This window comes from Lepisosteus oculatus, chromosome 21 (assembly GCF_040954835.1).
Source record: "Lepisosteus oculatus isolate fLepOcu1 chromosome 21, fLepOcu1.hap2, whole genome shotgun sequence".
Lineage (NCBI taxonomy): Eukaryota > Metazoa > Chordata > Actinopteri > Semionotiformes > Lepisosteidae > Lepisosteus > Lepisosteus oculatus.
In genome coordinates, this window is record NC_090716.1 from 6,899,546 (window position 1) to 6,917,241 (window position 17,696).

The 17,696-nt window shown below is 37.1% G+C and overlaps 1 protein-coding gene across 2 annotated transcripts in view; it reads right to left on the bottom strand.

Annotated features, from left to right (window-relative positions):
- Positions 1–17,696, bottom strand: part of LOC102686914 (protein kinase C-binding protein NELL1) — a 163,808-nt gene that overhangs the window by 115,741 nt on the left and 30,371 nt on the right. For both annotated transcript variants that reach the window (XM_015338274.2, XM_006642640.3), the window contains exon 5: positions 4,492–4,588. In XM_015338274.2, the coding sequence (XP_015193760.1) occupies positions 4,492–4,588 (97 nt within the window). The remainder of the gene's footprint in view (positions 1–4,491; positions 4,589–17,696) is intronic.

Here is a 17,696-nt window from a genome sequence, read left to right on the forward strand (position 1 = left end):
CAAATTTAATCACACTTATGGGGAAATTGCTGCAATTTCTCTCAAAGCTGTAATTATGAAGCATTCAAAAATGACAATACATACCGCTCTTTTCCGGTAACTACGTTTTGGCTACTGCATAGCAAGCTACAAGAGATTTCTGAGAAAACATTCCAAAGAAAACAAAATGAAACATAAAACGGCCATTACCACCTATATAGAGTTTTGGGGCGAAATTAGAATTTCATGAATAATCTTCACCTTGAAGAACATTCACAAGAAACTGTAATAAAACATGTTGATCAAGGTACTGTAGATTAAAACAAACAACTCAAAGGAAATTGTGGATAGGGCACTGAAATTTAACCTGAAAGCTTTGGGTTCAGAGCCTGAATGGGGCAATGTTGTGCCCTCAAGTTAGATGGCTTCACACAGCTGGCTTCAGTAAACAACACTGCTGTGTAAACGGGTACAAACAATTTGCTTGTTTAAAAGTGCCTGCCAAAAAATTAATATTGGGATTCTAGGAGTACGAAACAAGCAACATCATCCATGTTGTTAATGTACAGTAGATACCCTGGCTTTTTTCAAGGAATGGCTGGATGAGATCCTCAGATCAATTCATTACAAGCTATCAGATGGGCAGAATGGCCTCCTCTGGTTTGCAACCTTGTTTATTTGATGTTCTTATGAAACAAAGGAAAGTACATATGACCCCCAGGAGAGCCTAGTGATTATCCTGGTTTCAGCAGCATTAAGCCACCCGAGTACAACTCCTGCTCCCCTACATGGGATGCTGGTCCATCACACGGTGCCCTCTTGCAACAAGTTCAAACTTGCAATCTGAGCAGCGAGCCTTGCTCAAAGATACTACAGCCATTTCAGACCTGAGCCTAACTACTACTATACACACTGGTACCTAGAAGGACAGAGCAAGTACCGCTAATATATTGGAGGATTAAGATACTGTTTCCCTCTTAATTCGTGTGGATTGGAATTAGCCTTTGACATGCTCTCTCAAAAACAACTTGTTGCAGATACACTGATCATGAATTCAATTTTCTGTAAAATGACCAAAGTCAAAATGCCTCCTGGGGCTCCTTTGTAACACTCACTTGGAGCTTGTCTGCAAGACAAATATCTCCGCAATGAAAGTGAACGTGTTAAAAAAAAACTGCCAACAATGTGAATAAATAACTTCTTTGTTCAAGCTACACCAAACTTAAAATTTTTGCAACTATTCTGAGAGAGAGTCTGGGGAAGAAATCAACACTGCACTATTTCGCAAGAAGCCTGGGTTTGCGGCAGCATCAGTGAACCCAATTAACAATCTTCCACAGCCACTTATTCCTTCACGGCTAAAGCTCTTCCATTTCATCACGCCTGCTCAACTCTGGGAGGTCTGCTGCAGCACAGCCACAGACTGGAGCTCACTCTCTTTCAAATCGATATCAGCTAACCTACAGCTTGCCCTCTCTCAGCTTAGTGGCCTAATCATTTCACAGCCTCCCGTCAGCCTCATTTGAAACAGAATTATTTGGAGCACAATACTGCTTGTTTCTGAAAGAGATTTATTTATTCAGCCCAGCGCAAAGTTAAAATGAATAAAAACTGGATATTTTCAAGTGAATGTTCTAAAATTAGGAATGTCAAACTTTCTATACTCCTTACTCAAATTGAAAAAGTGGTTTTGGTCAATCAGATTTACTTTAGGTTTTAAAACGTTCAAATCAGAATAAAGGAAGTATGAGAGCTACATTCCCCTACCCCACCCTGAGGAAACAGCAATGGTTAATTAGCACAGCTCTACTGTTAGAAACTCTTTACCAGCAAAGGAGGGCTGTGGTCTTCATCCTGAAACAGGCAATGTTGGAGCCACTGACTTCATTTTTTACACTGCAAACCCCACAGATAAACTGCTGGAATGATAGTTCTCACTGACAACACTGCTAGCTGACAGGAGCCCACAAAGTCCCAAATGGGTTCACATTTCCTTGGTAGGCAGAAGATACCTCCATCATCCTCAGGCTCACTCAACCTTTACACCATCTGGGCAAGTATACAGTATACCAGCATTTGGTCAATCTTGGACACAAATTAAAATACGTACTTATGTCAGACTAGTAAGGTCAACAATACAGGGTTCTCCCTACACATTTACTGGCTGGGACCATTTGAGAGCCCCAGCTTGTTGTATTCTATTACAGTATGCCAACAAGAACACATGAGATAAACTACCAATTCACAATAGCTGCAGCTGCATGCAAATACAAATACACTAGCTGCATTTATTATACTTACTTTTTAGTTCCCTCTAACTATGTGCCTCTGAAATATAGCCAATGAATGCAGTTTATATACATCTGATATATCACAAACACCTTCACATGTAGAAAGAATCAAGACTGTTCCTTTCTTTTATAAATCATCCGATTGTATGTTAAAAAACTGAAAGGGTGAAGCCTGTTAGTTGTGTTGACCAAATGAAAGACAAAAGCCATTACATGTAACCAAGGTCAGGAGAAAAGCACCAAACTCATTACTTTGAAGCGGAAAGATATTTGGTGGAGTGAAGCATTTGCTTTTTTCTTTATTGCCATGGTATCGAACTCACTGAAGGAACCATAAAGAAGCCACAAGTGGTGAAATGTGGCAGTAAAAGTAAAAAACGAATGTTTTAAACAGAAAATGTTTGGTCATTAGCACAATGAAGGATGTCACTAATAATTCTCATTTTACGGATACGGTGAGTCGATTGGCCAGGATGGATGCTTTTATTGTGTCTGTTTTTAAGAAAGCAATATGAAAATGAGCCAGTATGACTTCAGGGAAAGATATAGCACAAGGTCTTGAATAAATACAAAAAGAAAGACACTCAGAAGTAACCTGAACACCTGAAAACCAGGCAACACCCAGTCATATCTACAGTATACTGTATAAACAAAGCATTGAGAAATAAGATTTTACAACAAAAAGCTCTGTTTTTTTAAGGCAAATGTCTCTGACCTCCATGGGAAAATTTAATATAAGATTGTTTAACTCCAGTCTACCATTTTCCAATCATAGCAGCAGCATAGAAGAAGGCATTCAGCATTTACTTGGATAGTCTGGGAGCAAATTAAATGCCGTCTCCTGTTGTAAATGATTAATTTACCTTATTTTGAAAATGCTAGTTCTGCATTTCTACAGCATGCTTTCCTTTGAGTGAGACAGCCAGACACAGTATGCAGTTAGGATGGAGAAAACTGGAACAAAAATGTAGTAGTGATAGAGAAAGCAGAGGGGCATCTTATTCTGAAAGCCAATTAAACCAATTCCAAGGAAAGAGGCTTCATGTATTCAGTTTTGTGCCAGTTTACATACTCTTGATGTTTTTATCGTAATGATAAATGGCAAGGGATTGTGCACAGAATATAATGCATAAATGTTTTTTTGTTAAAAAAGCAAGCTATGGCTTAATGTCAGATTAAAATATATGGTTCAGAAGCATATCTCCTACTGCAGCCCTAGCAAGTATTTGAATTTTTTTTTTTAAATGACAAAATTCTGTGCTACAGAAAAGCAATAGATTTCTCAGGCTAAGCTTCTACCTTTGTTCTTTTCTCTTTTCTTGGTCAAAATCCTTATCAATTAATTGGTGAGCTCCTTTTCCTTTGAAACCTATGTATTTAATGTGCCATAGCAAACGATGATCAGTGTAGTCATTCATTTTTAAGAGTTTTATATTTCGAATTTTTCACCACACGACTGGGTATAATTAATTGTTATAGTCTTTACATTCTGTGCTACCTCTTTCTTTCTTCTTACTGGCCTGGGGCTGGCTATTAGTTGTGAAAGCTTGTTTCAGAAAAAAGCAAATCAACCCCACTTGGGTCTACTGGTTCCAACTCTAGGTTTATAAGAAATCACTCTGTAATAACTTCCTTTGTGGGAACAAAGGTGAGACTGCTTCACCTTTTCTCACATTTCCAAACGATAACTGTATTTAAGGTGATAATAAAGTAAGCCTGCTTCTTCAAATAGGGGTATCATGAAAACAGCACTGTCGAGCAAACTAATTTGAAGTACTGTGCATTCAAAAGACAGTGAAATAAAATAGAGGCCAGGGGCCTCTGCACTTGCTTAATTTAGCCACCTATTGTGTCTGGGATTGAATGCATACTTCCTCTGGAAGAAGCCACTGATGTTAGACCCTCTTCTGCTCTCTATCACCACTATTGATAGAAACATGGCTCCATTGTTCCTTTCATTTTAATTTCATTGCACCACACAGCATAGTTTTTGTGATCCAGTATGTTTATTACAAATAGATCAACTACTGTCATAAGAGCCCTGTCCTTAATAACAGTTAATGAAATGCAGATAATATCCTGAAGCATGAAAGCATAGTATACAGGATCGGTACCATATACAGTACAATAGTTATTTTTTCAGCACAAAGGAATTGAATTTGCTTCCTTCATGCCAAAAAAACAGACGCCTTGTGTTATATTAACCTACTCCTCCTCTTACCTTAAATAGCCCATGTTTTTGATTGTGCTGGCCAAGCCATATCGCGCTCCCTGGCACTAGATCAGTTTCTGGTGGGGCTATGACCCGTTCATAAATCCTGCAAATGACAGAAAAAAAACTATTAGCCCACTGAAAAAAACTTTATCAAAAATGTCAACACTAATCTTACCAATATGTTAAGGCATTCCGTTTAAAAAAAAGACATGTCACTGAAATGACAAGCACCAAAAGCCTCAGTCAACTATTCTTTTCCTACCCTTTTTTGGTGAAGGTGGAATCCAAGATAAACTAACGCAGCTCCTTTCAAGGTTAGGTTATATTGCCTTAATATATCATGGGAATGCCCACACAGTATTTCTTTTTTGCCTTGTTTATGCAGCAGCTGGAATGCTTTTTTCTTTGACTGTATAAACTTATTGGAATCTGACAATCCTTTACAAAAATGTATAGAAATTGGTCAAAGAAGGCAGGCAACAAATGGTTTTCCAGACTGATTCAAAGCCTCATTGTCTTAAAAGTCTAACTTCACACAGTCTATGCCTGTGGCATGACCTGTGTGGAGCTCTTGAAGACGGTGTTAATTGAAACAGGAAACAAAATCTGCACATGCGTGTATGGTAATGAGCTTTCAGATGACAGCCCTCACTTGGGCATTATGTAATAAAGAAACAATTGTCTTTATAGAAGACTTTGAATTGTGGGAGGCTGTGCATAAACTTAATATCTCAAGGTCACACACTGACAGGAGAGTCCCAAGCTGTATCCAGTGCCCAGCCTCCAGAAGCCACACGCAGCAGCCTTGGATCTGAATTCTAATCCCCAACACAGAGTCTCTCTTCGACAGCCTCTGTGATTTGAGACCACAAACTGAGATGCCAATTAGGCTGATAATTCTGCAATGGCGACATTTGTGCTTTTGGACCTTGAGCTGGAGACTATCAAAGCTCATTTTGCAAACTGGCAACAAACAGAGATGGGTTTTTGCTTAATTCAGTCTGTGTCGCATTTTACAACAGAGGTCCACGAGATGAAAAACCTAAAACTCTCCATTGTTAAAGCAAACAAGAACACAACTTAGTCCCTTGTGGAAGCAACAGAGAAGTTGATTTCTTATTTATTCCCTGTTTTTTCAATGGGTACATTGGGAATGCAGTATTCAGTTTTAATTTCTGCTGGAAGGATGCGGTAAAGATGTAACACTGAATGGTACATGTGTTCAAAACTCATACAGGACCAAAGAAGTAATTTCCAACTAATTTGTTGGTTAGCGTGTAGCTGAGGACTGTTTCACATTCAGAATGCTCTACACAGTTAGATTTATAATTGGGAAAACATTGCTTTTCGGAACTGAAACACATACAGTATCACAAATAGCAAATAATAAAAAGAAAAAAGTCGCAGGAGAAAAACAAACTGTACAAAGGAACACTGCAAAGCAATTGAATAGTTCCTGAGGGGCAAAATAAATCTTCAGCTGTGCTTTCAACTATCCACAGGAAAAACACTTAAACCTGAAGGTAAGTGTGTATGTGCATATGTGGGTTTTTTGAGTGTGACAGGTTTTGGCATAATCAAAAGTGATTATGACCTCAGGCTGTGATAAATCAATTGAATAAACACAGCAATGCAATAGTCTGGCATTTATTTTATAGGGTTCAAACAATATTTGAAATGCAGAGATTCTGACCGTAAACAGTAAAACTATAAAACAAAGGTAAGGAAAAAGGATCAGCCAGCAAAAGCTGGGGTATCATCAAAAGGTGCTGAAGGTCAAAAAAGGGAGTGTGTTAAAAAAAGCAGCATTAACAGGGTTTCATGGAAGTTACTGATGTTCAAAGCAACAACATTTTTATCACATGAGCACAAGCTTCCTCAAACCTCAAAACATTTTGTTTAGAAGAAGAAAAAATAATTGCAGCGATTTAGCCACAGCATTAAGCAACAGAACACATTTGCATTATGTCTTAAAAAATGTAAGTTAAAGATTGCCTTCTAATTCTAAATGGCAATAAGACAGGTTTGTACTGTTCATCTCTTGGGAAAATTCTTGACTCCAGGTTACCTGATCCTGTTGGCAGATCAATACTTAATTCATCTTATTAATTTGGTATAACTTTATGAAGGACTGCTTGAGATAGCTCACTGTGAGTTAACGGCCTGCGTAGAGCTAATGGGCGAGTTATGTACAAGCATTGCCATTGCTGGCAGAATTATTGACCCTTTTATAATGCGCCTATAAAGAAATTTTCTACTGCTTCTTTCATTGAAAAATACCAGCATAACAGCATGGTTTATAAACCAGTATCCAAATTGTGCTTTCTAATGCTAGACCTCAGTCTATTTCATTGTTCCAAGTCATTCTGCAAGTTGTAAAACAATTTACCTTATATGCTCCTTTGAAATTGTCTGACACTCACTCCTCTCCTTGCTGTGTACTCCATCCAACATGTCACCCAATCATTCAGATGGGCTTTTAATGTAACTACTACTTTTCCCCCAAATATAACTCATTAAATTAAAAACTTACTTATGTTTCAAAATAGAATGTTGCAGAAAATAAATTAGCAATGTAATTTAACTCATAAGTTAAATCTGAATGCCAAGAACACTGAAAAATGCAGTATATGCTCAACTGACAATTAATTGCCCAAAATAAGTATTTGAAATAATTTTTAAGAAGAGTTTGCAACTCTAAGTGTTGAAATGTTTGCAAAGTTCCACAGCTTTCCATGCCTAATGGCATTGAAAATCCTCTGTGGAGTTTGTCTACAATTCAACACTTCATCGTTACATAGCCTCTGTAACCTAATCCTCTATCCTAATTACTAATTTGCACCTTCAGCAGGATGCCACAAGAAAAACAAGACTCTTTGCTAGCAACACTACTGTCTAAGCAGATGCTAATGAGGAAAGAAGACCATGTCTGTCCCTTCAATACAGTACTTATGAACAAGTGACTTAAATGATTTCTCTTACGCACTTCAAATGTACAAGATATGAATTTCCACAAACAAAATAAATTTTAAAAGCAAAACAATTTTACAATTACAATTGTAAGAAGCTGAACTACATTTTGTTCATTTGCAAACAGTTTGTACACATTTGAGAAGTTTAGAGCTTACCAGTAGTAATTTATTATAATAATATAACTTGGCTGGAGCTCTGTGAGTCTTTTGTCTCTCCACTCTCTATAATGCTATTCAAATAAGTATTTTCTGTATATACTTACTCTGAGCCCCCTGTGTGATCTACTTCAAGTTCAATTACAAGGAAATAAGATGTCATTAACAAGATATTCTGAAACAAGACTACAGAGAATGCAGAATGCAATGCGTACAGAATCAGCAGTTATGTCATATAAAAGAGTGCCATACTGAGTTCAACTATTCAGAGAAAATTTAAAGCAATTTGGCTGGCTCTGCAAAAATCAGATCAGATCTACGGTCACAATTTATGCTCAGTTTGTATAACAAAATTCATATATTCCACTTCTCCAAAGTGTGCAATTCACATTAATAATTAATCTGCAGTAACAATTACAACTGATAACTATTTAAAAAATATTTTCCTGAAATTCTTCCTGAACAAGCCAGCTGGAATAAAATTTTACAAATGTATCTCTAATGATAGAGCTATTACACAGTACTTCTCAGTGGCCACATGTGGAATGCACACTGTCACAAAATCCTACAGTATATCCAAACAATACAGAATAAGCAAAATCTTAACACTAAAAACATTTCAAACATTCCATCTACCATGTAGTATCTGTTGCTATAGAAACACTGTCTCTCTGGTGTCTTCCAGGTTCAAGGATAGAAGAGCAATATACAGTAGGTCTTCCGGACAGAATCAGAAGACAAAAAAAATGACAAAAGAGCAGGCTCTCCTACTATTCCACAGGGGACAGAAGAAGTGACCATTAAATAATGCACATGGCCACACAAATAGAGGTAATTCAAATGTCTAAGATCAGATATACAGTACATACCCAAGTACTTAGCATTAATGAGAATAAGGAACAGCAATACATAGCCAACAGGATAAATTAATTTGTCTAATTCAAATCGGCCTACCTACAGTAATTACAATATGACTGCAGTATATACAGTATGCCCAATTTAGAATGTAATAATATGTTAGGTATATAAAAATCAAAGAGCATGCAGACTAAAAAACACCTTAAATGATTATCCCAAAGGATAAAAGAACTGCAGATGTGGTGATGAGACTCACACAGGTACATCTCACTGTGCTGCTACAATCCTAACATGAAAGCTGAGATTTTGGTTTGTTGGAAAATACAAAAATGTGTAAGCACAACTACTGTAAATTGTTTTATAAGCATTAGCTTTTTTGCAGTTGGATACAGTTTGCAATACTAAAAGATAAATGCAGACGTTATTATAATGCTTTCAAACTTTTTCCCCTCCAGTTAATGGAGCCCCATCAATCCTGTTTTCAAATCCAATTATCTGATAACAGACTGGTACAGGCCTAACACAATAAGGTACAGCTATAAGGATGATTTGTTTTTTTTTAATATTTTCTTAATTTTAATATATGTTCACAAACAAAGTTTGAAAGCTAAGTCATGATTTCAGGAGGGAATGTGCTAATCATGCAAACAGATGGCAATCATTTAGATTTGTTTTTGTCTTCCTTCTCCATAAACATAATAATGTACCAAAATCCTTGTCACTTTACAATTTTTATCATATCTTCAGTGCTTACATTTGCATTTTCAATCAAAAAACCTGCTTCATACATGAATAGCCCTCTGAAGCATCCAAAACAAAACAATAAAAATAAATGGAAATGTTATCCAAAATTATGCCACAGCTTTTTAGTATCTTTTAAGATCTAGTTTGTCCCTGCAGCGTCACCATCCTGCAGCGTGGTCTTGTCAGATCTGAACCAAGATCGATTTCTTTTTCATCTACTGATAAGGTTCATCAGATCAAAAAAAAAAGACATGCCTTGGAAATGACATTTGGCAGCAGCTACCAGCTGCTCAGGAACCCAGAAACTAAGCAAGGCTGGCCCTGCTCAGTACTGGGATGGGAGAGCTCCAAGGACCCCCTCACACCTGAACTGCTGATGTTCAGGTTGTTGCAGCCTGGTATTTGTAAAGCAGTGGAACTTGGGGACAAAGGTTGTTCACTAATTTCACTTAATCCAGCCTTCACATACTACTGGCACAGAAGTGTTGCTCTCTTGATATACAGAGCATATTGGTTCCTGTCTTCTTCTCTTGATTTTCACCAACATTGACATTCATCAAAATAAATCACCTCTTCAGCTGTGCCCTATAAGCTTTCTCACTAATGAGACAATTTATTAGGCAAAAGTCACTAAAGAGCATCATAGTCATGGATGATCAATCAATCAATCAATCAAAATGATGCCTAAAACAAAATCATAGCAAAAGTTTTAAATACAACAAAATGTCAATCAAAATCTTTTGATTCTTAGCCTTTACTAACTGTACAAGAAACACCTTTTAGGCTCCCTGTTCCAAGAGCAAGCCATCACTGTTAATGACGGGAAAATTAATTAATTATCTCTGACCATTTCACAATGGTAAAAACAAACCCAACTAAACCAGGAGTAGACAACCCTGGTATTCGTTTGTTTCTGATTTTCATCCCAGCTCAGATGTCTTAATGCCTAAATTGAACCAATTATCATTGGGTTGGAAGTCAAACAAGCTGCAATTACAGGTCTTGATCAGGTGCTGATTGAAAGGTGCCTCTAAAACCTAAAGGACCCAGGCATCAGAAGACCAGGATTGCTTCCCATTGTTTTTAAAAGTTATCAGATTCACTTAAAACTCATTAGACTGTCCAGTGACATATCATATTGTATGTAATATGTAATAATAAAATTTATTTAATGTATGAAATAATAAAGACAAGCCACTTCTATCCCACTGCAATACACATCCTCAACAGTTAACTGCAGTGAATCAATTCACATCTCCACTACACACTTTTTACAGTCTACCTTTTTTTGATCTCACAACTATATTTATTTTTCCACAACATATTTATTGTTCCCATTGTCTAGTACATTGTGTGGTGTTGTCTTGAGTGTATGACCCAAGAGATCAGCACAATTCAGAATTCCAATGTACGGTATGTGTACATACAGTATGGCAATAAACTCCTCTACTATTGGTTGGGACTACTGTATATAAAAATTGTTAAACCTACAAAAGAGTCTTATACCTGCAATATTTTTCTCCCAGTCCATCATAACAGTTACGTTACCAAAGAAAATGGCCAGGGGGTATGATGTAACATGCATTAACAGGATGTCGGCTCAAACTGTTCATGCCAGCAGACACTGGTCTCGTTGGAATGGATTAGTGGGTACTCTGGCCAACAGGGGACCACAACTACACAGTCCTTTAGGAATTTTTATTTTCCTAGCTGGGGAAGACCAGTAATGAAGAAAGACTCACCACACGAAGCCCTTAGTCAAAGTAGGTCTTGTCCTATGTAGCACAGAGGATTTCCAACAATGACGAGACTGTATCACATCTGATACGCCCAGGACACCGCAATTGCGGTTATTTCCTAGGGATTTATGTTATTCTTTCTTTCAAGAACTACTTTTATACTAGTAGGTTTAAGGCATCTCCAGAAGGGAACATGTTTCTTTGAAGTAAGGGTGGGTAGATCTTGAAATGGCAATGAAAAAAAAAAATCAACAGACCTATGAAACATATATTCTAAAAAAAACCACTAATAACTAGGTGTGACGTGACCCTGGTGAACAGCTCCAAGCTGACCCGAATCTCTTTAAAGAGACTTTCACAGGAACTAAATCAATAAAAGAAAAGGCTTTCAATTTAACATTTATTGACATTTAAACTTCTCCTTCATTAGGCTGTATAATGAAGAAGGGTAATTACTACCATAGTGATTGGTGAAGCTTTTCAAGCATAGTTTCTTTTTTTGCAGTGACGCTTCATATCGATTGAAAACAAGAATAGCACAAATATGTACAGCTTACTCTGAGGATCAAGATACAGTTTTAAAAACTGCTTTTCCAAATGTATGAATTGAACACAAGAACACTTGAATATTTCCACAAAGTGTTGAAGAGCTTTTTTCACCGTTTTTTCATCTAGCACAACTTTTTTATGAACTACTGGGACTTTATGAGCTCTATACTACCAGAGAATATATACTGTATATATACAAGTAGGGACAGTAACAAAAATGCTATGGACACTGTATTAAACAGTTTGTTTGACCAGATTTAGAAGGTTTTATCCGGACATTTCAAGTGCACTTGAAGCCTCGTCACTACACCGTAAGTACAGGATGCACTAAGTGAATAACATGTAACAGCGAAGCTTTTATTATTACAGAAGCCGAGTTCTAGAGTGCGTAATTTAGTAACTAAAGTAACTAAGTTTCATATTCAATTGCAAATACCACAAGCCTGTTCAATGGTAAACTTTCATTTAGATGCAAATGTAAAAGTCAGTCCTTACCAGAGCAAGTGCAGCTCATCAGGCCGGAGGGCCTCCTGGTTTCTGCAGCATTAACCAGACTAGAGAGCAAGTGAACAGGACACTGGTCCATCACAGGGATGACCTCCAAGAAGTGCCAGTCATCACTATGATCTTTATTCTTTGATTCAATCACTCTATATGCTATACGATAACGTAAACTTAAATTACATGTAAAGAGATTTAATTGGGAAACTACCTTCTTACAAATTTATTGCAGTTCTCTTTAAATCCTACAATTTAAAATGTAGTACCTTTTGGCCTCCCAAGGGCAACTACCAATCCCAGATGCAAGTCAGTTCAATTTGCTGCTGCCAATGACTGGAACAACCTGCAGAGTAAGCTGAAGCTATCTGCCATCGTATCTGACTGCGTTTTTAGTTGTATGATTAAATCCTTTCTATCTGACACAGGCACTTGTTAACACTGCCATGTCCAGTTATGCTGTGTCCTGTTATGTTATTTTTTATTGATGGTCCTTTTCTTTTGTTCCCGTTTGCCTGCTGTGTTACACTGGTGTAGGCCTCAGCTGTCTTTTAATAAAGAATCATCATCATCACCACCATCATTATTGTATACCTGAATTCTAAGAGTTGATGCCTCATTAGAAAGTAAATACCATGTGATGGATGCATTTGCTCAGCATCTAAAATGTATAATTACCTCATGGACCTACAATGTGGTTGTGAGAACTGAACTCAGCTGGAGTATCCATGTAGTACAGCTCTTCACACTCAAAATGAAATCCTAATGGAGATTGGAGTCTAGATCCCAAGTTGGATCAGTGCTTGGTCCAAATGTACTTTGTGAATGCGGTGTTTGCTCCCCACTGTTATTCTCATATTGCAAATTCCACACAAACCAGCATTCAGACCAGCTTCTTGTTCTTCTAAGTGCTAAGTGGCAGCTTCTTGTGTTCACAGGAAAAAAAGAATCCTGAAGATGAGAGAAACTGCAAGCAAATTAAAAGGTTTCGAAGAATTTAGGGTATGTGGCTCTACAGCACAGACATGATGATAATAGGAAATTTGAGCAAATCTTTACTTTCTCAGAAGAGATTACTATATGATCAGCTGTTTCTTTTCCAGTTGTTAGATAAGATCAGGGGAAAAAGCACTGTCCAGTATGATTTTGAGGATGCAAGGGTGTGCAAGACCTATGTATTTGGCAGATAAAAAATAACTAAATTCAATTTTTTCATTCTGGGGATGAGAGCGCAGGCATGTTCAAACTTCCAGCTATGAGCTTTTAGCAGATTAAAACATTACTGTATATTTATTTTCGATGTGAATTTTGATTATGACGGGCACAGTAATTACTTAGAGAAACAACATTTAATCATGCTGAGCCCAAAGGCCAGTACTGACTTTAAAGATTTTCTAGTAATCCGCCTCACTACAGGCAAAATGCTCGTCCCACTTTTCTTCCCTCCTCTGAATGCTGTTTATCCAGGGAAACGTACACACAATAATAACAACACTTCCAATACTTGTTGGAGAGGAAAATTGGATTAAATTTGTCAGCATTGCTATGTTTCCTGAGGATATCATGAATTTACTTCTGCATAATTTAAATCCTGCATTATCCATCACTCTGATCTGATTAATTACCTTCTTCATATCTGTCCAAAGTATGACTCTACCACACTTTCCACCCCCCAGGATATTAGTTATAAAAAAAACTCTTTCCCACATACTGCAGGTTGCATCCAATTCTAATCCACATTGTCTGTGTACTGCCCTCATTTCTCTTCTTTTTATTTAATGCTTTTGTCATCCATTCTCTGCGAAGTGACCCACTTGGTTAGTGCTTTGTCTATCACTGCTTAACAGCTTTTGTTCCATTTGACACTGCATTACCTGGCAATAACCAAAAGTTTTTCGCATCCATATTCTACAGCTGAGTGAAAGAGGAAAACGTAGAGCAGTCATCTTTCTTCTTTCCCTCCCCCAATGAGTCAAAGAAAAGCACGTTTTAATCTTTCCAGGCATTGCTGGGCGATCGCCTCGAAGGTTGCTGAAACAATGTTGTGCCCCACGAGAGCCCCGGTATGGATCGCAAGCATCAGCAAGCGACATGACAAAAGGATAACGATATTTCTTCTAGAGTTTCACAAATCGTATTTCATTTATATGCTCCTCATTGAGATTGGGATGACTGAATCCCTGTCTGTTTTTAAATCACACCTTAAAACCTACATTTCCCACTGGCATTTTTATAGTCATACTTGAATAGCATATAAAGTATATTGTATCCATTGTTATGATTTTATCAATGTTGATATTTAATCATGTTTTCTCTTTTTATATTAAAAATTAACATGTATAAAATGTATTCTATTATTTTACTTTTTCTAACAGTCCTATAAAGCAATGTACTATACAAACAGCAGCATTTTCAGGGCCTCTCATGAAGAAACATCTTCAGAGGCAGAAATGGGTTAAAACATCATTGCATCTCTTGCACAGCTATTTCAATTCCCCTCTGAAAGCAGGAATGTCATGGCTTTAAAACACATCACATTTAATTTGCATAGTATTGTCCTTCAGAATACCTTGCAACAGAGTATTCATGTAGGCATTGCAACTGAAGCAGTAGGTGTACATGAAGAATAGTAATTCAGTTTAATGAAATCCACCAGCCCTGCCTTGCAGTTGATGCACTTAATGTTCATTTTGTTCCATTACATTATTAACATTTCTTCAAAGGGCATAATACAAGTGAAGAGAAAAAAATTCCACAGCAAATTTAATCGATTTTGTCTGGTTGAAATCCTGCGAGCTGTCAGTGGGGAATGTCATGTGTAAAAATTAATTTTAAAAAAACATGCATAATCAAAAAAACATTTCTTACTTTGCAATAATTTGGTTTATCAAATTAATTGAAAAAGTCAGTCATTTTATATACAAATTAAAAGCGTACAGATTAAAATAAAAAATAGCAAAATACTGTACCAATTATTAAAATTCAAAACCAAAACATTTCTGGATTGTGTAGAGTAATAAATACCCTACTGGTTTAATACCCTATGTGTGACCTGTTTCAGCTGGTTTCAGCTCTTGTCCATGTAGATCTGGGATTTAAAGACATGTGACAAAATATGAAACATATGGAAGTTACAGAGGGTGTCTATTATAGGACTAGACACGATACAGTCTTTACCCTCTATAACAAAGGTCTCCATCCCGGGTCCTGGAGAGTACCAGTCCAGGAGAGCTTATAGATACCCTAAAATCAGCATTTTCTGAAGTCCTGGGATACAAATGATAAATCAAACAGGTGGTGTGTTTAAGTAATTTAGAGATCATTTTGAGCAAAAGTGAGAATACCCTTCTCCTTTCCAGGATAGGTGTTTCTGTTGTTTAAGGAATTGATCAATAAATGTTTCAATAAGTGTTCCTCATCTTTATAAAAAGCCTTAAGGGTAAACTATAAGAAAAACTGGACTGGGGCTCTCCGGGAACAGGCTTGGAGACCCTTGATCTATAACATTTCCTTTTTAATTGCTATAGTTCAAGGAGTCCATCACTGTGGGAAACTAAATTTTCCAGTTGGCCACGGCTGATTAAGGCCAATGGAATATTTGCCCTAAGTTGTCAATGAACAGCTGTGCTCAGAATATGTGTGAGAGACTAGGTTTTATTTTTAGAGGCTGGATTGTTATGCTGTGTGTCACCTGAAGGACACATGAAGAAGGTTCAACAGTTAACACACTGTTCTTTAGTTCTACTTTTCAGCAAGTAATTAACCTTTACGTGTTTCCTTTCAAACTTCTATCTACCTTTTGGTACACTGGACCCCAGATTCAGATTTCAATATGTAAACATGCATCTGGGGTGGTAACATTACCTTATCAGTATAGGATGAGTGCACCCCCCAAGCAGCTTGATCAAAGCTTTGCCAAATTATAAAAGTATAACAAACTAGGTTCATTAGCATCGCTAATACTACATATCATCGTGGCAAAGTGAAATATAATGGCTTGGGGTTTACACTAGCTCTCTTCACCCTAAATAAAGGTTAAAATGTATAATTTGTTCAATCTTTAAAACAGATATTGTACGTTTCTCAAGAATAAGCTTTCAGCTTTTAATTCAATTTGACTTATTGTGTATGATTAGAATAATTGAGCTTTTGTGTTGCAGTGTCAAAATGACAAGTACATCTAAAATCTTCTCCTACTTGGCATTTGTCAAATGAGAAACCCTTTCCAACACTTTTTCCTTTTGTAAAATTTGCATATAATGAATCCTTTGAGGACAGACCTTGGAAAGACCTATTTATAAATTCAATTTCCAGTAAAGTGGTTTGTTTGCCAGAGAACAGTGTGAATAGAAAGAGTTCAGCCTTATCATTACCATTCTTCTGCATCCCCCTGGCAAAGTTCTGCATCTCAAATCTCATTTTACCCCATTTGTAATCTGCCACACTATCCAGAAAATCAGATTTGGCCAGCGACAATCCACACCTATCATCCATCAGTGAACCTTCATTGATTATTTTAAAAAAGCACAGGCCTCCTTTAAACTAAAAGCATGCCCTTTTAATGCATGTTCAATTATTGCTTTCACCAATTTATCTTTAACTGAAATGTTGATTTTACAATGCTATAAATCAAGTGCCTGGCACACTGTTTCAGTGCAAAGCACATAGCACTAAAGAAATTCTGTGAATGTATTCCTGGTCAAGAAAACCCCAACACCACATATTAGGTAATGCAGCAGATTTGTCACCTTAAATAAAAGAAAGCATCTTTCATTGAAGAAATAACCACAATCCCACAGAGAATGTTTGTACAGTTGTCAATACACTTACCTCAAACTCAAAATAATCAGGTGTTTAATCCTGGCAAAGGTAATGAACCTAAATTAGAATAACTTACATATATCACTTGTATTTAGCATACTTTGTAAGATATGTTTCTCTTCTTATGTGTATAAATCTACAGAGAATGGCTTTAAAGTAGAACAGAAAATGGGTCAGGATATTACTGAACTGGTTTCATTACATGCACTGCAAATAAAGCCCTAGCATGAAAACGTGCTCGAATGGATCTTTCATCCATCCTTCAACAGGGCACTGCTTATTCCTGTAGAGGCTGTAACAGCACCGAGTTTATTCCAACAAGTGAGGCAGAACTACACCCTTGTCGGGGTGCCAGTCTGTCCCAGGATGCACAGGTAGAAACTCCATTTTAACCTAGCCAGAATGTTTTACGAAGATGGGAGAAAACTGAAGAAAATACCCACATGGACATGAGGAGAACATACAAAATCCACACAAAAGGCTATTCTCTCTAGAATCAACCTCAGGCCCCAAGATCTATGTGGCTGCCGCACAAACGTCCACACCTCCAGAATACCACCACCTGCTACCCTGAATGGATCTTTTACAAGCAAAATTACTTTTTACTGAAACTTTGTTTTATTAGGATTGCAATCATTCATTTTTACACAATCCATGCCATTCTTATACAATTACTAATGTGTTACTTTACAGTGGCTCTCCAACTACTTGAAGCTATAATAATTATAGAGAAAAGGAGATTTTCAGAATTCCATACTTTGGCATATGCGCTCTTTTACCATCAGCTAGCCCAGCTGGAAATGTACAGCATGTAACCTGGAGCTGTTGTGAAGTGGGAGCTGGCTGGCACTGGCCTGGAGTTGAAAAGCCATTC